Source organism: Morchella sextelata, assembly GCF_020137385.1.
Source record: "Morchella sextelata strain SCLS chromosome Unknown scls_6, whole genome shotgun sequence".
Lineage (NCBI taxonomy): Eukaryota > Fungi > Ascomycota > Pezizomycetes > Pezizales > Morchellaceae > Morchella > Morchella sextelata.
Genome location: NW_025408621.1, coordinates 1 through 26934, shown reverse-complemented (window position 1 = coordinate 26934; position 26934 = coordinate 1). Strand labels below are relative to the sequence as shown.

Below are 26934 nucleotides of genomic sequence, written 5' to 3'. Positions count from 1 at the left end.
CCACGAGTATGTTTCCTATAGCGAGCATCAGTAAATGGTTATTGAATTTGTATTTATTATATCAAATATAACCAATATTACGTACCCACCAAATGAAGTACCAGAAAATAAGGCTACTTGAGAGGGTTAGAAGAAGAGGCAAAGTATGCTAGTGATATACCCAGAGAGTTGCAGTCAAACGAACACATCGAAATCTGGGGGATCCGGGGAGCAGTGCGGCGGCCGTATATATAACCAATCTATGTCCAGGTGGTTAGCTTCAATGTTATCGATGTGTGAGGGGATTGCCTTCCGTTTTAAACCAGCGAGGCCGAAAAAGAACACCCAGGTCAAAGTATGCATGATCGAACTTGACTCGCCAGAGTGTGATGTAGACAGTACTTGCACTTCCCTTATTTGCACATGACCCATTACCATGAAAAAGAAAACAGAGCGCTTGTCTCTCCTTTCCAGTTGGAGGAAGGTATGTATGTCTCCCCGCCCAAAAAAAAAGAAAAAAAACGAAAAAAGAACCCAAGAAGGCGGATTCATCTGGACTGCAAGGTAGTGCTCGAATAAGCTTTCATTTGTTCCTAGCTGACCAATCACCTACCAGGTTTCCACCCGGCCGTGCGAGTAGGTACCATACAGTCAATGATTTCGGATACATATTATATGTCCATACCATGTAGCTGGATTTCCGGGTCAATTCTTACCTTCTATCGTAATTATAATGAATGAGATTTTGGCAACCTAACTGTCCTAGAGACCTCTGACTAATTCTCAACCAGTTGTTGGTTTGATATATATCTGTCTTGTGCGATCTCAGACTGTGTAAGTAGGCTTGTCTGGTATACAATGAAAGATTGGCTAGCTAGGGTGAGATGCTTTTTAGACGCATGCGCAGATTAATGTGATTCTAAATACCAATCTTTGGGGAGATAGTCAAAATTGAACGCACGTATTAGTACCGCCAATATAATACTCAGCTCGTCAATACTCTGAATAGAGCCATATAGCCGGCCGGTTTTATTTTTCGTTTGGGTAGAACTCAACCTTGACGATCAATATTATGATGCATCTGAGTGGGCGGTACTGCCGGCCTCTGCTTCGAGTTCTAATTGATTCACACCATATATCTATCCAGCTTCAATCTATAGCTGAGCTATCATCGTTGACCGCTCGCGTCTGTGGATCTAAGAAGCACAACGAAGGCTGCATGCTTGTGTGAGTTTGCCTTATGCCATTAGCTAACAATAACTGACAACGGATCCAACCAAAAGCCATAGGTCTCTTCGCACATAGATTTGTGGGAAACCTAGAAAGGAGAAGTACATCGGTATTTGCATACAAATATGGTTACTCAACCGCAAATCGAATTACAGGCCGCCCGAGATACATTGTGCAATGCGTAGAAGGTCATCTCTTAAGAATTGGAGATTATTGGCTACGCATTTGATCATTGTGAGACTGAGACCTATTTTCATGAGGTGGAAGGGATACTAATATTGGGTTTGCGTGAAATTAAAATTCGACGCGAGTTAGCAAAAATTCATGAGGAAACATTCGGGATAGCAGCGGGGGATGAAAAAAGTAACCAGAGGATCTCATACGAGACAGGGATCGAGATATCAAGCTCCGGCATAATACTTTGCGACTACTCGACTGCGAGAAAGTCATTTTGCCAATGGCTTCCTAAACATCGCGTATGCGCCAAACAGTATGAGGGGGAATATGATATGCGGGGTCTCAAAATATGCACTTTTAGCTGCTGTGGGACATAAAGCCGACTCGATATGATTTCCTTTTGCCCAATAACACATGAGAAACTAGCGCAGAAAAACAAATGCGCATTTTGCGCAGGCAAGCAGTCTAACACTAAGTTAGGGTAGTCGCCGGGCAAATACTCAGTGCACTTAATAGCTATCCCTGTGAGGCTTTTGCGTTATCTTTCTTATCAAAGGATAGATCCAAATTATTGACAAACCAATTGCAGGGGTCCATAGTGATTTTGAAAGGGTATGAATCGAGAACTAAGCTGATCGTAAGAAGCGAGTGTCCATGGTAGGAGCCAGTTGATAAATAATTAATTGTGGATTTTTCGATCTGCTACAGGAGGCGTAGCTATTACACTGGAGACAATACTCGTGACACATCCAATTGGTTCTGTGCTTCTAGAATATCATTGTCTATCAACGCGCATATGTACGAAATAAGAACTACATGTACAGTACCGCAAAATCTCGAGTTATTCGGGGGGTTGCCAAGGCCACCTACTAAACTAGATTTAGTTTAGATCCTGTAAAAGAGGGCTGTTTTCTTGAAGATCGCTTCCTCTAAAGGTGAAGATCCTCAGCTTTTTGCCTTGGGAACCCCCCGAATAACTCGAGATTTAGCGGTATGTATGTACTCTAGAGTACTCGGGTACGTACGAGGGTTAGAACCAGAACATGCAATAGAGACTTTAAGCCACCAAAGATTTCTAGCAAGAACAAAAAAGATCAGCGCAAAAAAGATCGACCCTCGTCGCTCACTTCCAAACTGGTAGTTTTGAGGCTCTTACTACTGCCAGTCTTGTGTTAGTTTCTCCTTTGACCCTAGATCGCTGATCTTTTTTGTCCGACGATCTTTTTTGTTGTTGCCAAAAACTCGGATGGCTTAAACTCTCTAATGAGGTAATTTGTATGGCAGAGCGGCGCCACTCCATAGAAACAATCCCTGTCTCTTCACTTGAATGTTCTGGTTCTTATTGCTGTACCCGAGTACTTTAGACAGGCCAGCAAATCACTCGGCGCGTCCCACAAAGAATACACGTGGAAGTAGAGACTGGAGAGTAGGTAGAGTTGAGTAGCTGGGACCGTGCAATGTCTGAGATGAAGCCAGTTGTTTAGTCGATTACTGCGTAAAGCCACAGCGATTCGGAGGGAAAGGTCCGAAAAGATTTTAACATTTAGCCTACGCTCTTGGCGTGTATTGAAAGGGCAGCATCTTGTCGGGTGACACTCATGATTACATGTAGATATATACTCGGGGCAGGCATGAAGAACCTGAACATCGTTTTTCTGGTAGCAACCACTTTGACCCTGCTAGCGCGTTTTTATGTTCAGGTTCTAGTTACCTGCCCCGAGTAGGTACTCTACTCTACATACTCGACCACTGCTCTACTCTAGTAGGTACGTATGTAGGTACATAGAGTATGCATACAGAAATCCCAACACCGGAACGTACCACCCCCCCTCAGAAAATATCGCCCACTTTATCTCTCGAACCCGGTTTCAATCAATCGACAGGTGTTCCGGTGGATTGTGAGGGTGTCTAGAGACTACATCATGCAGGAAGGCTTGATCAATTCAGTTGTTAATGTTATCTCCCCGTCATAGAAGTCCCCTCACCCAGACAGTTGGTGGTGACTGGTTGGCAAGAGGTATAGAAGCCAGTTATAAGGTAGATCTTCTTCTCGTTACGGCAACTGTCCGGGTGAGGGGGTGTCCCGGTGAGTATACCATATATATACTTAATTTGTACCACCACGCGCGCCAGACCGTCACAGTGGGAGCAGGGCTAGATCGAATCGATTTGATAAACTGGCGGGGTTAATACCAAGTTTCGTGTGCTGCTGAGTATCTTCTGCGCACTACTTCAATTGGTTGGTGCTGTCCAGAACATTTTAATCGACCCTGCGCGTAAAATAAATATGTATCTGGTTGCCTTAAATTTTTACTCGCCAGACGTCAAACCCATTTCACTAATTTACGCCACCAGTTACTGCACACGCAGAAAGAAACCATCCAAAAGAGATCTATCGCCTGTTAGGCGGAGACCTGCTCAGAATCTGGTGCTCTGTGGGCTCGGCAACTTGGCACTGAAAATTACTGTTTATGAGAATTTCTTGCTTATAGACCAGCTTGCCCATCAGCGAGCTTGCCTATCAGCGAGCGTTGCCCGCTATTTCGCCCGCTGCAACGGTGGACGCTGAGGGGCCGCGCTCGCAGATGGGTAAGCTGGTCTAATTAAATCTCAATTGTTTCATTACCCTATGGTAGGGCAAGCGTCAGTTCAACAATCACGGGACACCAAAATATCGACTTTTTTGCAGCTCTACCCTAGCATCACCACCAATAAATAGACCTTGAAATTAATCACATAGGTTATGAAGTGTCTATATTGCACATCTCCAGACTTTGATCCAATAATCTCGAATTGTGTATGCTGTAGCAAGTCTGAAAGTTTAGGGATACCCGAATTCTAACAACCCCTGCACGGGATTCTTTACTGCCGACAAACCATGAATGGTTTATTTTATCATATAAGTGCTGATTTAGAGATTCTATAGGTTCTGATACATTATCATGCACCAAGGAGTGTTGCTGAAATATGTAGAAAATCTTAGATTTTTGGATGCTGTCTCGTCATTTTTGAGAACTATATACTTATTAACGTCTAAAAGAGGAACAAAATAAGTGTTAGTACAGGCTTAAATAATCATGATATAATCGTTATTTAATTGTTATTGATGGATAACGCTTATTTCCTGTATAATTGCTTAATAAGCTCTTGGATTGGATAACTATTAGCTACAAAAACAATTATTTAATAATAATAGTTATGCCCATGACAGTGGAAAAAAGAAAAAGGGGGAGTTGAACCTAGAGCCTTGCAGGTAGCATATACCTCATACTACCCACTGAACCATGGGAGCACTGAAATTCTGGTCCCGGAACTCACATACAAGCTACATAGCCGATAAAATACTAGTAAAATTCGAATTTTAAGCATTATATAAGCCTTATTCATCAAAGAATCATGTTTGATGAATAAGAGAGATCTGGTATAAGGGTTTATAATAATCATCTAAATTTAATGTATATGCATAAAATGGAGCTTATACAAGTGTTATTTTAGGCAGACCCTTAGAAAAAATAGAGCTTTAAACCAAAATAATGCTAAATCTACCAAAAAACGCTTATTTAAGCCTTATTTGTAGTAAATCATTACTGCAGGCTTATTTTTTTCTTAATTTCAATAGTAATGTAATGATTCTGAGCATGTTTTGATCCACCAAGTGATAATATTATAGTGTTAAGAAAACTGTATTTACATATACCTACAATAATTATACTCTACTTGCGGCGAGAAGTTTCCATTTCCGCTTTCAAACAGCAAGATTTAGCAGAAACTTGTTCCCAACGTACGTACATTTCTCCTAAAAAGAAACAATGGCAAGGATTGTAGTAGATGTCTCAAGGGGGCGAGTAGCGAGTGTTCCGCAGGGTACGAAGAGGATAAATAGGAGGCGGTATGGGAACTCGCAATAGGGGTACTACGGGACTCTAGCGTTGGTAAGGTTCGACGGGGCACGAAGAAGGCGAGGCGGTGGTCTTCTTTAAAGAAAGAAGAGGACGGTAATATTGTATAGCAATAAACAGCGTAGATACAGAAGACGTTGCGTAAAGAAAGAAGAAGAAGAAGAACACAAGAATACAAACAAAAACCCCCCTTAATATACTCAAGGAAATCCCAACGATGACAAATCCAACATGACTCATACACTAACGATCAACAGAACCCGGTAGAACCGAATAGAACCTTTCTGACTAATCCGACTCTTCATAACCCCGTACCTCCACTAGTCGATCCATGAAAAGATGTTGGAGATAGAGAGAATTCATTGGTACATAGATTCGAATTTGCTCAGTCACAGTGGAGATTTTAGCTTCTCGAATTAAATAGAAAGTCATACACATGCTTCTTAATGGATGCATTTTTGCAAGTCTGCTATCAAACTATATTTAACTGATGTAGCCAAAACCCTATTATATCAACTGGTTCTTGATATGTCCAATTGAGCCCATCGGATGTGAATGTTTATATATATTTGAATGTGTGGTTGATCTGGTAAAACCGTCCGTATAATCAAATCTTTATTCAACAACCCATCAACTAACTTGGATCCGGGGACTTTACGGCATGGTTGTGAACTCGCAAGGTATAGCTCAACATCCCATCCAAGTCCCAGGTCAATAACATTAGCAAGGGTTAACCTTGGACATTTAATTAACATGTCCTGTGAAAGAAAAAAAAGAGGTAGCTAGCTACTCTATAGATAGCCCAACGAGACATTTCAAATTATTTGGTAACGTATGTAACGTACACCCATTGACCTACATATACAGCCACTCTACAAAAGTGTTTGTGATTTAGTTTTAATATCAGTATGTAATTTTTATGGATCGATTAGTGAATATACTGGGCTACGAGGAGTTGGATTAGTCAGAAGAGTTCTATTGGGTTCTACCGGGTTCTGTTGGTTGTTGATGTATGAGTCACTTTGGATTTGTCATCGCTGGGATTTCTTTGGGTATATTAGGAGGGTTCGTTCTTATTTCTTGTTCTTTTCCTTTCCTTTCTTTCTTTACACAATGTCTTCTGTACCTACGCTATCTATTACTATACAATATTATTCTCCTCTTCTTTACTCAAGAAAATCACCGCTTCACTGCCCCCTTGTCCCATTCACCCTTACCGATGCTAGAATCCCTCAGGACCCCTACTGCGAGTTCCCACACCGACCTCTACTACCCCCTTCATACCCTGCGGAATACTCGCTACTCGCCCCCTTGAGATTACGTTGCGTCGTCATCCGCACCGTACGACATGTCCACCCCCGACCCACCTACATGGGTCCCAACCAACGATATAGAAGAATTCAAGCGGCAGTATGAGGTCGATGCTGCTGATTTATTTAACCACATCGCCGTCCTTGTCCAAGTATCCGACATGAGAGGGATACCTTTCGTACACAACTCACCTCCGCCAATGAAACCATCGATAACCTTGAAGAGCAGGTAACCCAGCTCAACCTCGACCTCAATGTCGCTCGCGCCGGCCCCGCACCTGCTGTCTCTGTCCCCATTGCCGCTGCCTCCCCACCTACTACTGTCCCTACTTTCAGGTCCGAAAAGTTCCCAGACCCTGAAAAATTCGACGGCACCCATACCAAGCTCCCCGGATTCCCTACTCAACTCCGAATGAAACTTGAGATCAACCATGATTGATTCCGAAACGAGGCAGCAAAAGTTATATATGCAGTCAACCACTTGGAAGGAAGGGCCCTTGACCAGGTCATCCCACTCGTTAACGCTAATCCTGCTGCCCCCTTCTCCTCCATCACTGCATTCATTGCCCACCTGAAAGCCTCGTTTGGGGACCCAGATCCTCGGGGTACCACCCATCGCCAACTATTACTCATAGTTCCTCCGTATTGTGGCCTACCTAGACTACAACGAAGGAGCCAAGATCGATGCCCTGGCTGAAGAACTGTCGGAAGAGCTGAAGGAAGCCATGACATACCGGACAGACAGGCCTAACACTGTAGAGGCATACGCGACCATGTTAATGACAATCGACAATCAGGCTCGGGGCCGTAAATCTGAACAACGGGCCATCCGTAATACGATGGGACAATTTACTGCCCCCATCGCTGTCGCATACCTATCTCACACTGCTGGAGGTTTCGCCTCAATGGACCTCTCTGCCTTCCAAGCCCATCCCACTCAACGCTCTGCCACCGAACAACGATACGCCTTTGTCCATTGACAACGCAAAACCTCTGCCGCTGAAAAACAATGGCGAAGGGACAACAATCTCTGTATGTACTGCGCCAACCCTGGCCATGTCTTCGCCAACTGCCCCTCTGCCAATCGCCTGCATGGTAATCAACCGGTTATGAGGGGCGCCCTTCTCGCACCCATTCATACTGCCACCGACCCTGCTGTCCCACCGATCGCTAGTCCTACCTCCTCTGAGTCGGGTTTTCAGTAGTCCCAGGCTTGATCAATGGCCCCTGCCCGGGACCTTCTAATGTTTCCCATTTGTCTACGTTCTCTATCTCTGGCTTCTCGATATCGTCTGTGGAGGATAAATTGGATCGGGATCATTTTGTTGCTTCTTGTAAAATTGTAAACAATAAAATATCCATTCAAACCCACGCATTGATTGATACCAGTTGCTCCGGGTTCACATTCATTGATGAAACATTCGCGCGCTATAACAACCTCCAATTTCTCTCCCTTAAATTACCCCACACTCTTGAAGTGTTCGACGGACGATCCATATCCTCCGGACAGATTACCAATCTGTGCTACCTACCGCTGTCAATTGACTCCCACCATGAAACTATCCCCTTCTTCCTGACCAAACTCGGCTCGTATCCACTCGTACTTGGAATCCCTTGGCTTCAATTACACGACCCCACATTACGGTTTAAGGACAATCGTATACTGTTCGACTCCGAATACTGCAAGTGCAAGTGCAACTCCTCCGCAATACCCGTTCCTATTAGAGGGATTGCACCACCACCCCGCTTCCACCTCGTCGGTTCAGCTGCCCTCAGCCATTTTGCTCGAAGGGGCAAGGTCCAAATCTTCAGCACAACTATCGAGGAAATCGACCAAGCCATGGGCAAGGCCCCTAAGGAAGACTGGAGGAACCGAGTCCCAACCCAGTACAAGAGGTTTCACGAGATGATGGACCAGAAGTCCGCTAACGAAATGCCGTCTCGCCGCCTCTGTGACTATAAGATACCGCTCAAGGAAGGAAAAGAGCCCCCATTTGGGCCACTTTATGGCATGTCCCATGAGGAACTCATCGTACTTAAGCAATATATACACATCAGCAAACTCTGCTATTCCTCAGGGCGCAGCGCCTACGCCCTGGGCGCCAGGCACGCCAGGCGCCGCCAGGGCAGAGTGCTCGTGCCAGGCGTCGCCAGGGCAGGGTCCTCACGCCAGGCGTCGCCACAGCAGGGTGCTCGCGCCAGGCGTCGCCACAGCAGGGTGCTCGCACCAGGCGATCCTAGCATCCGCGCCCGACGCCCCCAGAGCAGTATGTTCTCTGTCTGGCAGCACCAGGGCGCATAATCGTCTATACACTCCGCCAGAGCGCAGTGCCAATCATCTGACCAAGTCAGAGAAGAGAGCTTTTCACGACTGCAACTCGAGCACTCGCTCCAAGCAGTCCGCTGTCAGAGCAGCATATTCGCACTCCCTAATGAGCTTCTTTGCACTCGCTAATGCTACTGTCTACAGAGTACTCTGAGCGATATCACCTACATCCATAGAGCACCCAGCAATGCTCTCTCCGCAATCTTCTCTAGGCGCGTCGTGCACTTTCACGCGTCATGCACCTCCAGGCGATATGGTGCTCGTCCTGAGAGCACCCGGCGATGCTCTCTCCGCCATGACACGCCTGGGTATGCCTCCTGCGTCTGAAGAACGATCAACTAATGAGTTTCCACCCAGGGACTGGCAACGAATCACGGACGTGTCGGGGCCCGCCAGGAGACAGCGTCAGCGCCCTGACAGCACTCGTCAGTAATATCTGCGCCAGGAGATCAAATCACAACGAGCTGCTCGCCAGGCGCTGCCAGAGAATATCGCTCACGCCTAGAGAGCACTCATCAGTACTATCTGCGCTAGGAGAGCATTCTTAATGAGCTGCTCGCCAGGCACAGCCAGAGCATATCGCCCATGCCAAGACACTCTTCGTCAATGAGTTTTTCCAGGCACTGCCAAGAGATATTGCTCACGTCTGGAGAGCACCACGAATGCTTCCATAGCACTGACCAATGCTCGTAGAGCTGCGGAAACATCTTTAATAATACTATTCAAGGTGGGACACCCCCCACTTAGACCCATATGAATCGATACGCTTTCTTCAAAGGCAAGGTAGGCATCGCCGGTCCCTCAAACGATATCTCACGTGGGTATTCTTCACGCCGCTGAACGGTCAGTCGAGGAATACTGATACGAGCACTGTCGTGTATACTGGAGATGGCTACCAAACCTTTGACGAACGTGTATGTATCTGTCGATTCGTGAAAGGCATAAGCCTTGAGGTTGAGGCCATGGTACGGCTCGTCTGAAAAGCTCAATGTCCATGCATAAGCAGCAAACATGGACTGGAAAAAGGTGCAGGATGACTTTACTGGTCGGAAGACCAATGCCTGCCTACAGCGCCCTCCTGGAGCTGGCTTGCTGGATAGTCAGACTCAGATACTGAGCGGCCGATACTCACCTCCCTCTTCCAATCCGCATGCGTACTAGCAGAACGACACGAATTTTGAATTAGACGGTCCTATTGGGTCTAACATTCCACTCGTAGAGCACTCGCCACTGCCCTCAGAGCATTCACTGAATAGCACCCGGTATTCCTCTCATATCACTGGATAGCACTCGGTATTCCTCTCATATCACTGGATAGCACTCGGTAATCCTCTCACATCACTAGATAGCACTCGGTAATCCTCTCACATCACTGGATAGCACTCGGTAATGCTCTCACTGGATAGCACCCGGTAAGCCTCTCACATCACTGCATAGCACTCGGTGATCCTCTCACATCACTGCATAGCACTCGGGAATGCTTTACAGCATTCAACTGAATTCATTCCACGTACGCAAATCTATCCTAGTATTTACCAGCCAATTGCCAGCATCCACCTCGAACAAATGGGACATTCCTAATATACTCCGAATATTCACGACCCACATCCTCTTCCTCCTCCTCCTACAGACCTTCAGCAGCCCATGTGAGCTATCAGCGATACCACGATCCTTCTCCTCAAGCAGCTCAACTACACATAGTCTATGTGCGCACCCTGTGCTATCCCGCACCTTGAACAGAGCCTCCACACGTCCTGGTAAGCGTCCCCGAAATACTCCCCACTGCTCTGAGGAACCTACCGATACCCATGCCCAATCCTTTCTTATTTTCCCCTTCCTAAAAGATGCTGTTCCCGTACACCTGATGTTGTGAACCTCATATACGTCAGGCCTTTGGAAGATTGGTATCGGAACCTGCAAGCATGTGAAAACCTCCACCCGGCTCTCCAACATGCTCTCAGAGCTTCCGGCAAAGCTCTGAGAGCATCCCGCATCCTCGGCATACTCCTTTATCAGGCGATATAGCGTGAGATGGCTCATTTGCAGTCCGTCTGCCACGTTGAAAAGTCTTTCCGATTTCGCGGAGGGGTTGCAAAGACGCGTCAGGGGCAGTCCACTTTCTACTATTGAGCGTTCATTTGGCGTTTTCTTGCGGTCCTCGATCTTGAAAATGTCGAGCAACTCCTTGAGGTTATCCCGATGGCTCCAGAGGATGTCATCAGTGCTCTCAGAACCTCCGACGATGTCTTTCAGATTCAGAATTCGAATCTCTAATGCCAATCGCCTCCCTCCATAGTCCAGTATCTGCGTCGTAGCATCAACCTTGTTGGACGCTCTGTAAGCTTCTTTTACCTGCCGTACATGGGCAAGCTCGCTGACGTCCGTGGAGTATTGAGGAATGCTACCAAAGCGCTCAACGTGCTCCCGGTAGTGCATTAAGACGTGCAATTTGATGAAGTTGAAGTGCGATCTTTCCCGAATCTCCCGGATCTCCTCCAAGCCTCGCTGGGTGCTCTGGGAGCCACTAATTGCTTTCGTTCGATCTCTCGCATCCTTTAACGTCTTCTTGTACGCCCTGAATTCTAAAAAGATATCCTTGTGTTTATGGAAATCCTCGAGATAGCTCTCCATATAGTCCAGTGTGCTCGTTGTATGACTCCCATATTGCGCCATTAAGTGGAAGTCTATTAGGCTTCGAACGCATTTCAAAGCTTTTGCGAAGTCGCTCCTGACAGCCACTCCCGGGTTTCTCAGAGCAGCCGCGAGTGCTCCTAGAACGACCCGCCCCAGATTCCGCATCTCTTTCCCTTGCCATTGGGTGGTAGAACGATATGCCTTGTTTGGTACTGCTAGTCCAGGGTAAGGCGCAATCGAAGCCCAAGCTTTGTCGAATTCCTCCAATCGATGATGCTTCTTCAAGAAACCCTGAATCCACTCCATCATGTGCTTCAACATCCCCAGGTAAATATTGTGCAGTATGTCCGGTTTATTGAGATCGTACGGATTAACCCTCGGCATACCCCAGAAAGCATTGAAGAGTGTTTTGACGGATCTCCCAACAAGGTATTCTACCGGTTCTAGATTGCCCGGGTTATCGCCAAATAGCTGTACCCTCTCCCTGTAGTCCTCGTGATTGCGCATAGAGCTTCGACGAGTGCTCCCAAGATTGTGAAACTCCACCTCGCATCTCGGGCAAGCACTAGTGCTAATGTTTTGCAAGTTTGAATGCTCGGGTTGATCGGCGATCCAGCCCGAGAGCACCGGAAAGCATAGTCGTTCGTAGCCGTCGGCGCATTTGATTAGCTCGCCCTCCTGAGAGCACTCGCGAATGCTTTGAAAGATCTCCCCAAGGGCACGATGCAGTGCCATTTGACTCTGACGTCTTAAAACGGAATTAGCGAGTGTTGTATGCTTTCCGAGCTTCGGTGGCACTGGTAGCAGCCCTAGGAGAATGAATGAATGCCCTGTGGGCTTGTTGCGCACCGACGACTTGATGTTCCCGATGGTAAGATAGATTGGCCAGGCTTTCTTGTCCCCGCTGAAATTTGTCAGATGTGTGCCATCCGACGCGCAGATAATTGGTACGACAGTGGACCCCTCCGGTAACGTATTCTGTCGAGAAGACATTAGCGACTGCTCCTGTAGCATCATCAACTGCTCATAGAGCACCTCAAGTTGACAGGGTGAAGTTTACGGACCTGTATCTCCCACCACCAATCTCCTGTATGCATTTCCCCGTACATTCACTCGGCGAATTCATTATGCTCCACCACGGGCGAATACACCAATGACTCCCGGAAGGCACGTTGCCCTAGAAGATATCGGACGACTACCATTGGATCCCGGTAGTAGTAAGAGATCTTCTCCCCCCCAATATCCACCTCCGAATGATTCCAGCTCGCTTTTCCCAGTATATCGTTCATTTCCTCCAACCTCTTGATAAAACCCCGCCCAGTGCTGTAGGAGCACTCGCCACTACTCGGCGGAGCGTGTAGAAAGAAGCTGTCGATGTTCCCCTGTGAGGCTTTGGACAGTGTGAAATAGCTTGCTATTCTGAACTCGTATGCTGACCGGAATGGGTGCCATGGGTATTGGAGAAGGCTCTGTGACCACTCGTCGTAGTCCTCCGAGCGGTAAAGTGGCTCCCCAGCACCCTCGTAAACTGTCGTAGATGCCCTACTATGCCCATTTGAATCGCCATCTGCCTCTTCCATCACGAAATATGATTCGGATTCGAGGTCCGAATTGTTACCCGAATCTTGGTCGAAAATGTCCGACTCTGAATCGTAATGCGTGTCTGAATAGTAATCGGGAATGCTCTCTGGGCTCTCGTCAGTGTTGTCGGGGGTCTCTGCAGGTTGATCGTGCTCCAGCAGTGAATATTGATTTCCCAGCCATTCATCTGCTTCCAAAGGATGGATCGTTCGAAGATGTCTGTCAAAATTCGCGGAGGAGCTGTACCTCTTGCTGCAAAAAGGGCAAGACGATTTCATTGGACTCGAGAATTTGCAGTCTGCCAAGGCGGAGGCTCTTTCCTGCAGGCGGTGCAGAGTGCTCTACGAACGATTTGTCATCCAATGAGGCTTTCGCCGCCAAGCGGTTGTGCAGAGTGCTCTACAGAGTGCTCGCTGCAGAGCGCTCGCCAAGTGATTGTGAGCCTTGCGCTCGCACCTCCACCATAGCGAGGCTGATTTTGACGTCATACATCTCCAACGGAATAATGCAAACACAAACACAAGCATACAACGAGAAGAAACAACAATCACCACAATCATGCCGCCAACGATGCTCCGTTCTACCCTCTCAGCATTCGCTCTCTCTCTCTGAGCACTCGCGGATGCTATTCAGATCATGGAGAGACCATTCTCACCGCCAAATTCGATACTAATATCGGATATGCGCTCAGAGGATACACACTCTCCGACTCAGCTTCATAGCGCACAGAGCCCCGACACCAACAAGAACACAAACACCAACCCAAAATAGGAATCCAATCGACACCACTGTTGGTACTACCGTCAGAGCATTCCCGAGTACGCCTAGAGCATTCATCTACGTCATTCAATTGAATCAAACCTCCAGAGTAGAATCTTCGAGTGCGCCTAGAGCATTGATCTACGTCATGTATTGGAGCAAACATTCAGCACGGCTTGGAGCACCATATGCAGCACTGGTGGGAGCGCCCGGGGGTGCTCGTACAGCACCCGAGGATGCTCGTATAGCACACGGGGGTGCTCTCGGAAGCATGATGAGCCCTGGAATAGCTGATTGTATTCGGTATAAGAGCACCCTTCTCCTCCTTCCAGATTGTGAGAGCTTCCTAACCATCTTCCAGCGCTACCTATCACTTCAAGCCCCTCCCTGCTATCTAAGCTTTCAAGATACCTCTTGAAAGCGCATTCAGCTCACGTTTCAAGTTTAGGCTTCAACTTGAAGTTTCAAGCTTCGTTTCAAGTTCAAGCTTTCAAGCTGCACACCTAGCGATCATATATAAGATGGTATATCCTCCTTAATCCTATTGCTTTCAGAACCATACTCATCACATATTCACTATAGCTTTCATCCTCCCCTCAGGGCACTCCAGAGCGCTCACAGAAGAAGCGAGATCGCGATCCAGAAACCGACGAATCAGATAGCAAAAAACGCCGAAGGAAGGAAAGGAAGGAGAAGAAGAAGGAGAAGAAGAAGGAGAAGAAGGAGAAGAAGAAGGAGCAGAAGAAGAACGAGAAGTCCTCCCCTTCCTCGTCTCGCAAAGAGCAGAAAAGCCTCCAGCCTATCCCAGAAGAGATAGAAGAGACACCCCCGCCGCAGTCGTCGTCTTCCCGGAAGCATCCCCGAGTGGTTTCAAGCTCCCGACAGCACTCGTCACCGCCCCCTCAGCACTCGTCACTGCCCACTCGGCACTCGAGACTCTTCCCAAAAGAGTGGGAATCAGTGCAATCTGAAGCCGAGTCCGACAGCGAACGTTCCGCAGCAGGCACAGCAGCAGGCCCAGCAGGCCCAGCAACACACTCCGCAAAGCGACCAGCAGCAGGGACAGCAGCAGGCCCAGCAGCAGGCCCAAAACCCCAAGGAGGACGAGCACTTCAACGAGTCTCCAGCACTTCCCCAGAATTGGGCAGCTCGCCGCCACAACCGTCGGCCCCTGTCCGTAGAACCGTACTCCCAGTTGGTGCCCCTGCTCCAGAAGCAGTCGCCAGTGCTTCACAGAGCTCTCAATCCCGACATCGCCGTCGGCTACCAATACCTAGTTCCCCTCCACCGGCAGAGCAGAGGCAAAGCCGCAGAGATCGTGCCCCAGAAACTCCCTCGCGTGCTCAGGTAGCATACGCCAGTGCTCCAGAAGCATCATCCCCAATCTCTCAAGCCCGATACCCCGGCAGAATGACTGAGGTAAACAAAGCAAAGATGGCTTTAGGTTTGATCAACCTCCCTAAATTGTACACTAATATCCGCAACAGCCTCAAAGCGGAGATGCAGAACACCGGTTGGGTCAACAAAACCGTTTCCGGAGCAGCAGCGTTCAAGGCTCTATGCCTCCATGTGTTGAACATACGCCCTCTCCGTGGTTTCCTGCCTATGTGGAACGGAGGCGATTCCGCAACCCACAGAGCACTCGCGGACGCTTTGAAGTGGCTCATCGGTGATGTTGGGCAGAAGGAAAAGCTATCGAGGGGGCAGGGAAATCGCGAGTATAAAGAAGTTGCTGACGATAGCGATGATGATGAGGACGGTGGTCTGCCCGCCCAACGCTCTAAGAAGCGTAAACGGGACCCAGTGTCCGCAGATCTCGATAGACCTTCCATAATGGTTACGGTGGTAGACCCGGATGCTCTAGGAGCATTCTCCAGGGTTGCCCCGCCCCCTATCTATTACTGGAACCATCGACGAAATCAGAATTCGTTCATTGGAGTTCTGACCAAGATAACGTTTCCAGGGCTCTGCAATTTGATCCTGAAGCACACCCCACCCGGCAGAGCAATCAGGAGTATCTGGGGAGCACTCGATAACGTTCCACCGGCATCCAATCCTCCTGTTCGGCCGATGGAGGTGCAGATCACTGATTCGGAAGAGGTCGAGGGTTGGTTGAAGAATAGCGTTGGCAGGCCTCGGAGGATACTGGCGGTACTCCACAGAGCGGGCGCGGGTGCTAATTTGGGTGGTGCTGAAACACCGCCGCTGACACGAGCATTCCCTCATATCGAGGAAGACGATTACACCACGATCGATATTCCAGCAGAGGACTCTGATTACGAGGAGGGAAATCACCGCATAAATGCTAAAGGACTGAGGGTATATTTGCCCAGAACTGATGCCAGTAATCAAAGGCTAATCCAGACTCTTGTTAGACGTCGCGATAGACAGCAGGATGCTATCGACGACTTAGACCCCAAATACCTGAGGAAGTATCCTCTGGGTGTAGGGGTTGCTGACGCAAACTTTGCACAGGGAGTAATCTGGACGCCTGCCGGGATAGCAGCCAAGAGAGCTGCTGACGCACTCGCGGCTGCTGCTGGAGGCGGTGGTGGTGGTGGTGGTGGTGGTGGCAATCCTCCTCCGGGCTGTGGTGGTGGTGGTGGTGGTGGTGGTGGTAATCCTCCTCCGGGCGGCGGTGGTGGTGGTGGTGGTGGTGGTAATCCTCCTCCGGGCGGACCTCCTCCTCCTCCTCCTCCTCCTCCTCCTCCTCCTCCTCCTCCTCCTCCTCCTCCTCCTCCTCCTCCTCCGGGCGGACCTCCGGGCGGTGGTGGTGGTGGTGGTGGTGGTGGACCTTCTGGAGGCGGTGGTGGAGGCGGTGGTGGTGGTGGTGGTGGAGGTGGTGGGCCAGCTGGAGGCGGTGGAGGCGGTGGTGGTGGTGATGGTGGTGGGCATCATTAGTCTCCTTTGGTATAGTCTCTCACCACTCTTCCTGCGGATTTCTCACTACTAACCTTTGAAAAGCTGTACAGATTGCTCTCTGAGCACTCGCGACTGCTACTGAGATGGAGGAGGTGCGGTACGATTTTATGTTTTGGATTTCCTTTGTCTTGCGAGCATATATGAATTGATGGGTTTTTGAATAGCAGTATGGAATGCTCTCTGAGCACTCGCGAGTGCTACTGAGATGGAGGTGCTGTACGATTTGATGTTTTGGATTTCCTTTGTCTTGCGAGCATATATCAATGGATGTGTTTTGTCGTATTAGATGAGATTAGATGAGATTAGATGAGATTAGATTAGATTAGATTATTCCGTGTCGTAATTGCATTGCTTTTATTTTAGAGTCGAGTCAAACTCCTAGATTGCTCTCAGAGCACTCGGTATTGCTTCAGAAAGTGCAAAGTGCAGTAAAACGAGTGATTACAAATGATGCGGTTGAGCGGATCCCTGCCGTAGGAGGATTAGCCGTGCAAATTCTTCTTGATTAGCGGCGCAAATTTTCTCGCCAAGAATTGATTTCTAATCAAAGATACCGCGAGTGCTCCTAGAGCACTGAGGATATTCCTGCTAGCCATCAGAATGGCTCCCACCAAGCGCTCCTCCGGTTCAGCACCTCTTGCCCCAAAGCGCCCACGACTCCCAAGACGACCTGAAGAACATGAAGATTTACTGACTGACGAGTCTGAGATACCTTGCCGACCATTGACTCCACTGCCAGCCCGCACTCGGAGTAGTCAGTCGACAACCGCCCCAATAGCGCGTAAAGGGCTTCTGTGTTCTACCGACACATCCACTGGAAGAAGCAGCCCTAGAAGGGTAGAATTCCATCTCCCCGATGGCAATACTGACAGCGTTGAAGTGCAGGAGCATCAGGAGGATGTGCCAGAGGTGGAGGAAACCGCCGATACCAGCCACTCGGAGTATGATGACTCCCCAGAGAACGCCCAGGAGAGCTCTGAGGAGAACCTGGACCACCCGGAGGAGTCGGAAGAACCTCAAGCCTCCACTCAGCAGAGATCCCAGAGTACGGGGAAGAGGCCTCGTACAGTGCAGCCAACTACTGCCAGAGCACTGGGCAATGCTCGGAGGAGACCAACCGGAGCGGTAGCGGAGGTTATTGCTTCCTCCGACGTGTCGGTGGATGTGGTACAGGTTCGACTCCATCCCACCCATTAATGTTAAGGACAAAACGCTAACGATTTAGAGGGGAGCACGTCCGGGTGCAAAGGTAGTACGGAGAGCAGCTCCCACTTCGGCACCCAGCCAGAATGCATCCCAGAGAGCACCGCCAATACCCACACAGTCTAGGCCTTCTGAACCTGTTTATTATCATGATTACAGCTCTTCGACGCGCCATATCGATCTTTCCTCATTGCGCTCTCGATACGGGGAGTCCTCACCTACTTACCGCCCCTATCGTTCCTCCCCACCTTTTGAGGGCGTTGGCAAGAGCTCTATGAGCAGTCCCCGGATTCCCTCAAGCCCTCAGGTATATTTACCAGAAGCGCAACCAAGAGTCTACGATATTGCACAGCTTTCGTCGTCTATTAGGGAAGGAAATGCTCCTATAGCAGAAAGCGAGGTTAGTAGTATTCCCGATAGCACTGACGACCGCTTTGAGAGCACTGTTAACATTCATGCGAGCAACCTATCTCAGAGATCCTTGTTACCTAGCTCGAGGAGTGCAAACGTTCTCTCAATGCAGGCTCAGAGGATTGAGAAGGAGTGCAGCACGCTAATTGGGGACCACACTCTTCTACATGAGCCTTTTCCACCTGCAGCGAGGCTTTCGGTACTGGTAGTGAACATGTGGGCAGCTGCCAGTCGCAGGGTGGGATGTGCGGTAGATCTGGACGAGGTCGTTATCAAACAGGTGAATGCCCTTGAAACGTTGACGAGTGCTCTGGAAGCGTAATTGACAACGATAGGTCAGAAGTCTACACTCCCGAGTCCGTTCGCACTTGATGCACGAGGTTAAAGGGCGCCTGGCGGATTCGACCATCTATGGGCTTGGAAAGCTCTCGAGTCCTGAGGCGAGGGCTGCTCAAGTAGAGTATCTTTTAAAGAATGATCGCTTCTTGAGCCCTGCGCAGCATTACGAGGTATGATCAATCCCTAGAGAGTACCCGGGGATGCTAAGAGAGCACTCGGGTGTCAATGACTAGAGAGCACTCGGGTGTCAATGCTCGGAGAGCACCTGGACACCCGGAATGCTTGGAGAGCACTCGCAAACGCTGCTAATAGATACTAGACCTACCGTCTACGGTTTCTTGCGCCAGAGATTATCGACATATTGTACTATAAATACTTTGATGGGGTCAGGATGCGAGGGGTAAAAGACCTCGAGTTCCTAGAGCGGATTACCCCTACATTTATTTGCCTGATATCCACTGCAATTTGGCATGGCATTCGGGCATGGTCAACGGGAACATACGTGAAGCCTGACCATTTCCAGTCACAGAATGAGAGTGTTGTCAGTAAGCATCCCTGATCCCCTTACAGCTATAGCGAGTGCTTTGAGAGCAGTAACAGATGCTCCCAGAGCTATAGTGGATTCGCGCGCTGACATTGCACACGAGTAGAAACGTTCAACAGGATGAGCAACACATGGAAGGGGAGGAGTAGGCAGAATCAGGAGGCAACGTTGGAGGTAATCAAGGATAACCTCCGGGAGAAGGTATGCTATAGATGGGTGCTACAATGGTGGAGCGCTCTTCTGCATACGGAGGCTAACCTTGATAGATACGAGAGAAGAAGGGTATCACTATTGAGGTGATACCGGAAGATGGATTTAGCGAGGACGACGAAGCGTTAGCGGCGGATCTTGCGGCATTCCGGAATGCTCGGAGAGCACCCCCGAGTGCTCCAGGGGATATCTCCGACAACGGTGGCGGCCAGGAAGAGGTGGTTCAGGCTCAACTTCGGGGCATTGAAGCGGAAGAGGAAGGCGAGGAGGATGAAGATGAGGATCGCGAGGGAGGGGAGGAGGAAAAGGATCTATAGGGCACCGGCGAGTGCTTTGGAGCGCAATGGCGAGTGCTTTGGAGAGCAGCGGCGAGTGCTTTGGAGAGATACCTATATACCTGTATTATATTCGATTGGCGATTTCAAGACGCTTGTAGTGTTAGTATTTAGTAATAGAATCACGGTTTTGGATGCTCTGCAAAGCAGTGCCTACTAAAGCAAAGAGTAGTATGCCTGGTAAAAACATGGCGCTGAAAGGTAAAATGCGGTGCGTCGGGCGCCGCTGGAGCAGTCGGGAGTGCTCCAGAAGCATTAGTGATATGCCCAGGAGTCGTCAGAGAGGTTCAGGAGCGGACAAAACGCTTCCTGAGGCGTCGCGAGAGCTCCAGGAGCATCCAGGAGATAGGTAGTAGTCTCAGGCGAGAGAACATTCCGTCGAGAGAGCGTCAGGCGAGAGAGCATTGCGTCGGGGTAAGCGTATCACTGTCGGGGTGCGTTGGGAGGGCTAGTGTGCGCCAGGGCGCGCGAGTAGCCTAGTGCGCGCCAGGGCGGAATGCTAAGCGCCAGGGAGCACCAGGAACGCTCTGCTGCTTCTCTGAAGAGGCAGTTTGTCTACCGAGCGCCCTGGGCGCCTCGAGCGTCCAGAGCGTCTGGCGGAGGTTGCGGGTTTGCTGATGCAGGACAACCTTAAAAAGGACTTCATTCAGGCCAGCTCTTTGCCCGTCGGTGCCCCTGTCCTATTTGTGAAAAAGGCTCATGGAACACTCCGTCTCTGTGTCGACTATCTTGGCCTCAATGAACTCACTCTCAAAAACCGCTACCCACTGCTACTCATCCGGGAGACTCTCGACCGCCTCTCTAAAGCCAAGTGGTACATCAAACTTGACCTTCACCATGGGTATAACCAGATCCGTATGGCTGAGGGTGAAGAATGGAAAACACCATTCCGTACGCGTTACGGGCATTTCGAATATACAGTCATGCCCTTCGGCCTTACCAATACGCCAGCCACATTCCAGCACTTTATTAACGATTGCGTCCGTGATTACCTGGATATGTTCTGTACGGCCTACCTTGACGACATTCTCATCTATAGTGACACCTTCAGGGAGCATCAGGTACATGTCGAAAAGGTCCTGGAAGCCCTACAAAGACATGGAGTACTGCTGAAACCAGAGAAATGTGAGTTTCATACACAAAGCACCAACTACCTCGGCCTCATCATCGAACCTAACGGCATTAAAATGGAGCCAAGAAAATTGGAGACAGTGAAGAATTGGACCGTCCCCAAAACAGTTAAGGATGTGCAAGCATTTCTAGGTTTCGCTAACTTTTACCGCCGATTCATATGCGGATTCTCGGAACTGGCTTCCCCCCTTACCAGACTGACACGTAAGGACATATAATTTGAATGGACACCCGAAGCCCAAACTGCCTTCAACGCCCTGAAAGAAGCCTTCACAACGGCTCCGATTCTTACTCATTTTGACCCGGAGAAAGAAATTACTGTGGAAACCGATGCATCTGATTATGTCTCTGCCGGTGTACTCTCCCAATACGATGATAATGGTACCCTTCGACCCGTTGCATACTTCTCAAAAAAACACTCCCTCACTGAATGCAACTACGAGATTTACCACGAGGAATTACTGGCGATTATTCGATCTTTTGAGGAATGGTGACCGGAACTTGAAGGGGCTGTACACTCAATCGCCGTCATATCCGATCACAGGAATCTCGAATACTTTATGAGTACTAAACAACTCAACCGGAGACAAGCACGGTGGGCGGAATATCTGTCACGGTGTAATTTTGTCATTAAGTACCGACCAGGGAAACAAGGAGGGAAACCGGTCACGTTGACAAGAAGATCAGGAGATCTCCCTGGAGAGGGCAATGAAAGGCAATTACATCAGAGTCAAGTCGTATTGAAGAAAGAGAATCTTGAAGCAAAGCTAAGTTTGTTGGCGGGTTCTTTTTCAAACGAACCCGCTGAAAAGAACGCCTCACTGAATACACTATTTGACGAAAGATATAACGCTGACCCGTCCCCACAAAAGATACTGGATATGCGGAACAAAGGCGAGCGACAATCAAAGGACATATCACTCGCTGAATGTACCGAATTTGAAGGTCGGTTACTCTACCGAGGCAGCATATATGTACTGGACTACGACACTCTTAAACCTCGGATCCTCCAACATTACCACGGCGCTGCCTCCGCTGGATACCCTGGACGTGAAAAAACATTTGAACTCATTAGTCGAGACTACAACTGGCCCCTTATGCGAAATTATATTGCGAGATACGTCCGGAACTGCCATACCTGCCAACAAAGCGAACCCAGTACCCATGGAAAACTCAGTGTACTTCGACCTTTACTGATTCCTGAACAACCATGGCAAGAGATATCAATGGACTTTGTTACTGGCCTACTGGAAAGCGAAGGATACGATGCAATCATGGTAGTTGTTGACAGGTTAACAAAAATGCGACATCTCCTACTCTGTAACACCACCGTCAACTCCGAAAACGTCGCCCAATTATATTTGCGAAATATATGGAAACTCCACGGGTTACCTATGCATGTCACCTCCGACCGCGGCACGCAATTTACAGCTAAATTCAGGAAGGCTCTCTCTAAAAACCTTGGCATCGAAGCAAGAATGTCCACCGCCTTCCATCCGGAGACCGATGGCCAAACTGAAAGACTGAACGCCGTAATGGAACAATACCTACGTGGATACGTCTCTTATCAAGAGGACGATTGGGTAAAATGGCTCCCCATGGCAGAATTCTCCACCAACAATCAGGTCACCGCATCCACTAGGGCCACACCATTCTTCGCAAACTATGGTTTCCATCTCTGGTTCACAGTGACGATTAAATCTCTTGACAGAACTCCGCTCAGCCTTAATGCTATGGACCTCGCGTCGAAGATTAAAGAGCTCCATGAACACCTACGTTACAACATCCGTACGGCGCAAGACTAACAAGAACAGGCCGTTAATGACAAACGAATGCCAGCTCCACGCTACAACCTCGGCAATATGGTGTTTGTTTCAGCAAAAAACATCCGAACCACCCTTAACTCTCGAAGGTTAGACTGGCAGAAGCTGGGACCATTCCCAGTCAAGGAAATTATATCGCTGTAAACGTACCGAGTCGACCTGCCTAGGAGCATGAAAATACACCCCATCTTCAATGTATCGTTGCTAGATCCTGCCGCAAACAACCCTGTGCGCGAGCAAATTAAACCACTACCCCCACCTATTATCGTCGAACAGGAAGAGCAATATGCGGTTGAAGAGATCCTGGACTAACGGAAAACAAGGAATAACGGTCTACAATATTTTGTTAAATGGACAGGCTATACCGACCCCACCTGAGAACCCACCGCATACCACGATAATACTGCCGCCGTCGATATTTTCCATATACGTTACCCCGACAAACCCGGACCGTTGGAAGGAAAAGTTAAGGTTAAAGCTCGCAGGAGTTAGCGCTTGAAGGGAGGGGCTACTTTCATGGATAGATTAGTTAGTACCCCAGGTTACGAGGAGTTGGATTAGTCAGAAAGGTTCTATTGGGTTCTATCGGGTTCTGGGGGTTGTAAGTGTATGAGTCACTTTGGATTTGTCATCGCTTGAATTTCCTTGGGTATATTAGGCGGTTTCGTTCTCGTTTCTTGTTCTCTTTCCTTGCTTTCTTTTACTATGCAACGTCTTCTGTACCTACGCCGTCTATTACTATACAATATTATTTCTCTCTTCTTTACTCAGGAAGACCATCGTTAGCTGTCCTGTTGACCCTTATCGCCGATAGAGTCCTTCAGGACCCCTATTGCAAGCTCTCACTCTGACCTCTACTACCCCTTTCGTACCCTGCGGAACACTCGCAACTCGCCCCTTTGAGAGATCTTTTCCCTCAAGGAGCCCCACTATACATAGTCTATGTGCTCATCCCCTACCTTTCCGCATTTTGAACAAAGCCTCTACACATACTGGTTTTCATGGATCGACTAGTGGAGGTACGGGGTTACGAAGAGTTGGATTAGTCAGAAAGGTTCTATTGGGTTCTATCGGGTTCTGTTGATTGTTAATGTATGAGTCATGTTGGATTTGTCATCGCTGGGATTTCCTTGAGTATATTAAGGGGGGTTGTTTGTACTTCTCGTTCTTTTCCTTCTTCTTTCCTTACGCAACGTCTTCTGTATCTACTCTGTCTATTGCTATACAATATTATCGTCCTCTTCTTTCTTTAAAAGAAGACCACCGCCTCGCTTCCTTCGTGCCTTGTCGAACCTTATCAACGCTAGAGTCCCATAGTACCCCTATTGCGAGTTCCCATACCGTCCCCTATTTATCCTCTTCGTACCCTGCGGAACACTCGCTACTCACCCCCTTGAGATTACGTTGCGTCGTCATCCGCACCGTACGACATGTCCACCCCCGACCCACCCGTATGGGCCGCACCCAACGATGTAGAAGCATTCAGACAGATGTATGAGGACGACTCTACTGAACTATTCGATAACATCGCTACCCTCGTCCAGCGCGTCCGCCTCCAAAGGGACACCCTCCATGCATAACTCACCGCCGCTAATGAAACCATTGACAACCTGGAGGAGCAGATAAACCGGCTCAACCTCGACCTCAATGTCGCCCGCGCTGCCCCCGCCCCTACCGTCGCTGTCCCTGCTCCTGCTGCTCCCCCACCTGCTCCTGTCCCCGCCTTCAGGTCCGAAAAGTTTCCAGACCCTGAAAAATTCGATGGCACCCGCACCAAGCTCCCCGGATTCACCACCCAACTTCGAATGAAACTTGAAGTCAACCACGATCGGTTCCGAAACGAAGCAGCAAAGGTTATCTATGCAGTCAGTCGCTTGGAAGGAAGGGCCCTTGACCAGGTCGTTCCACTCGTCAACGCTAACCCTGCCGCCCCCTTCTCCTCCGTCACTGCCTTTGTTGCCCACCTGGAAGCCTCGTTTGGAGACCCGGAACCCCGGGGTACCGCCCGTCGCCAACTCGTTGCCCTGAAGCAAGGCAAAGGGGATTTCGCTACCTATTATTCGCAGTTCCTCCGCATCGTGGCATACCTGGACTATAACGAGGGAGCCAAGATCGATGCCCTGGCCGAAGGACTGTCAGAAGACTTGAAGGACGCTATGACCTACCGGACAGACAGGCCTAACACTGTCGAAGCCTATGCCACCATGTTGATGACAATCGATAACCAGGTTCGGGGCCGCAAAGCTGAACAAAGGGCCATTCGAAATACAATGGGACAATTCACCGCCCCCGCTGCTGTCGCACACCCATCTCATACCGCCGGAGGCCTCGTCCCAATGGATCTTTCCGCTCTCCAAAGCCGCCCCACTCAACGACCTGCCATTAAACAACGATACACTTTTGTCAATGGACAACGCAAAACCTCTGCCGCTGAAAAGCAATGGCGAAGGGACAACAATCTCTGTATGTACTGTGCCAACCCCGGTCATCTTTTTGCCAACTGCCCCTCTGCCAATCGCCCGCGCGGTAACCAACCGGTTATGAGAGGCGCCCTCCTCGCACCCAGCCATACGGCCGTCGACCCCGCTGCTCCACCGGTCGCTAGTCCCGCCTCCTCTGAGTCGGGTTTTCAGTAGTCCCGGGCTTGATTAATGGCCCCTGCCCGGGACCTTTCAATGTTTCTCCTTTGTCTGCGTTTTCTATCTCTGGCTTCTCGGTATCGTCTGTGGAGGATAAATTGGATGGGGATCATCTTGTTGCTTCTTGTAAAATTATAAACAATAAAACACCCATTCAAACTCACGCACTGATCGACACCGGTTGCTCCGGATTCGCATTCATTGATGAAACATTCGCGCGCCATAACAACTTCCCATTTCTCCCCCTTAAATCACCCCGCACTCTTGAAGTCATCGACGGTCGGCCTATATCTTCTGGACAAATTACCCACCTCTGCTATCTGCCGCTATCCATTGACTCCCACCATGAAACGACCCCCTTCTTTGTTACCAAACTCGGCTCATACCCACTCGTCCTCGGAATCCCCTGGCTTCAATTGCACGATGCAACATTACGGTTCAAGGACAATAGCATATTATTCGACTCCGAGTATTGTAAACGCAAGTGCAACTCTTCCTCGATACCCGTTCCCATTAGAGGGGTTGCACCACCGCCTCGTTTTCACCTCGTCAGTTCAGCTGCTCTTTGCCGCTTTGCTCGGAGAGACAAACTCCAAATCTTTAGTACAACTATTGAGGAAATAGATCAAGCAACGGGCGAGGCCCCTAAGCAAGACTGGAGGAACCGGGTCCCAACCCGGTATAAGAGATTTCATAAAATGATGGACGAAGAATTCGCTAACGAGATGCCACCTCGCCGCCCCTATGATCATAAGATACCGCTTAAGGAAGGGAAAGAGCCCCCTTTTGGGCCACTTTATGGTATGTCCCGCGAAGAACTCATTGTGCTGAAACAATACATACAGGACAACCTTCAAAAGGGGTTCATTCAGGCCAGCTCTTCGCCTGCCGGTGCCCCTGTCCTATTTGTTAAAAAGGCCGATGGAACACTCCGCCTCTGTGTCGACTATCGTGGCCTCAACGAACTTACTGTCAAAAATCGCTACCCGCTGCCACTCATCCGGGAAACTCTCGACCGCCTTTCCAAAGCCAAGTGGTACACCAAACTTGACCTTCGCCAAGGGTACAACCAGATCCGAATGGCTGAGGGTGAAGAATGGAAAACAGCCTTCCGAACGCGTTACGGACATTTCGAATACACCGTAATGCCCTTCGGCCTTACCAATGCACCAGCCACCTTTCAACATTTCATTAATGATTGCGTCCGTGATTACCTTGATATGTTCTGCACAGCCTACCTTGACGATATCCTTATTTACAGCGATACCTTCGAGGAACATCAAATACACGTCGAAAAGGTCCTGGAAGCCCTACAGAGAAATGGAGTAGTTAGGGTTAGTTAGGGTTAGTTAGGGTTAGTTAGGGTTAGTTAGGGTTAGTTAGGGTTAGTTAGGGTTAGTTAGGGTTAGTTAGGGTTAGTTAGGGTTAGTTAGGGTTAGTTAGGGTTAGTTAGGGTTAGTTAGGGTTAGTTAGGGTTAGGTT

The 26934-nt window shown here is 49.0% G+C and overlaps 5 protein-coding genes across 5 annotated transcripts; 3 read left to right on the top strand and 2 right to left on the bottom strand.

The window, feature by feature from the left end:
• Positions 1 to 10412: 10412 nt before the first annotated feature.
• Positions 10413 to 12548, bottom strand: H6S33_011147 (uncharacterized protein; the record flags this gene model as incomplete). Its single annotated transcript, XM_044843025.1, has 1 exon — positions 10413 to 12548. The coding sequence occupies one exon, from the start codon at positions 12546 to 12548 to the stop codon at positions 10413 to 10415; it is 2136 nt and encodes a 711-aa protein (XP_044695915.1).
• Positions 12549 to 12664: 116 nt separating this feature from the next.
• On the bottom strand, positions 12665 to 13414 carry H6S33_011146 (uncharacterized protein; the record flags this gene model as incomplete). The annotated part of the gene is made up of 1 exon (XM_044842914.1): positions 12665 to 13414. The coding sequence occupies one exon, from the start codon at positions 13412 to 13414 to the stop codon at positions 12665 to 12667; it is 750 nt and encodes a 249-aa protein (XP_044695914.1).
• Positions 13415 to 17417: 4003 nt separating this feature from the next.
• Positions 17418 to 19841, top strand: H6S33_011145 (uncharacterized protein; the record flags this gene model as incomplete). Its single annotated transcript, XM_044842803.1, has 6 exons — positions 17418 to 17990; positions 18043 to 18711; positions 18767 to 18940; positions 19090 to 19315; positions 19421 to 19515; positions 19581 to 19841. The coding sequence occupies 6 exons, from the start codon at positions 17418 to 17420 to the stop codon at positions 19839 to 19841; spliced, it is 1998 nt and encodes a 665-aa protein (XP_044695913.1).
• Positions 19842 to 20047: 206 nt separating this feature from the next.
• H6S33_011144 (uncharacterized protein) lies at positions 20048 to 22957 on the top strand (the record flags this gene model as incomplete). The annotated part of the gene is made up of 5 exons (XM_044842692.1): positions 20048 to 20208; positions 20404 to 21122; positions 21228 to 21480; positions 21535 to 22778; positions 22800 to 22957. The coding sequence occupies 5 exons, from the start codon at positions 20048 to 20050 to the stop codon at positions 22955 to 22957; spliced, it is 2535 nt and encodes an 844-aa protein (XP_044695912.1).
• Positions 22958 to 24243: 1286 nt separating this feature from the next.
• H6S33_011143 (uncharacterized protein) lies at positions 24244 to 26786 on the top strand (the record flags this gene model as incomplete). The annotated part of the gene is made up of 3 exons (XM_044842581.1): positions 24244 to 24360; positions 24436 to 25417; positions 25450 to 26786. Coding segments are annotated over 3 exons (2436 nt in total), but the record flags the coding sequence as incomplete, so codon positions are not given.
• Positions 26787 to 26934: the final 148 nt, after the last annotated feature.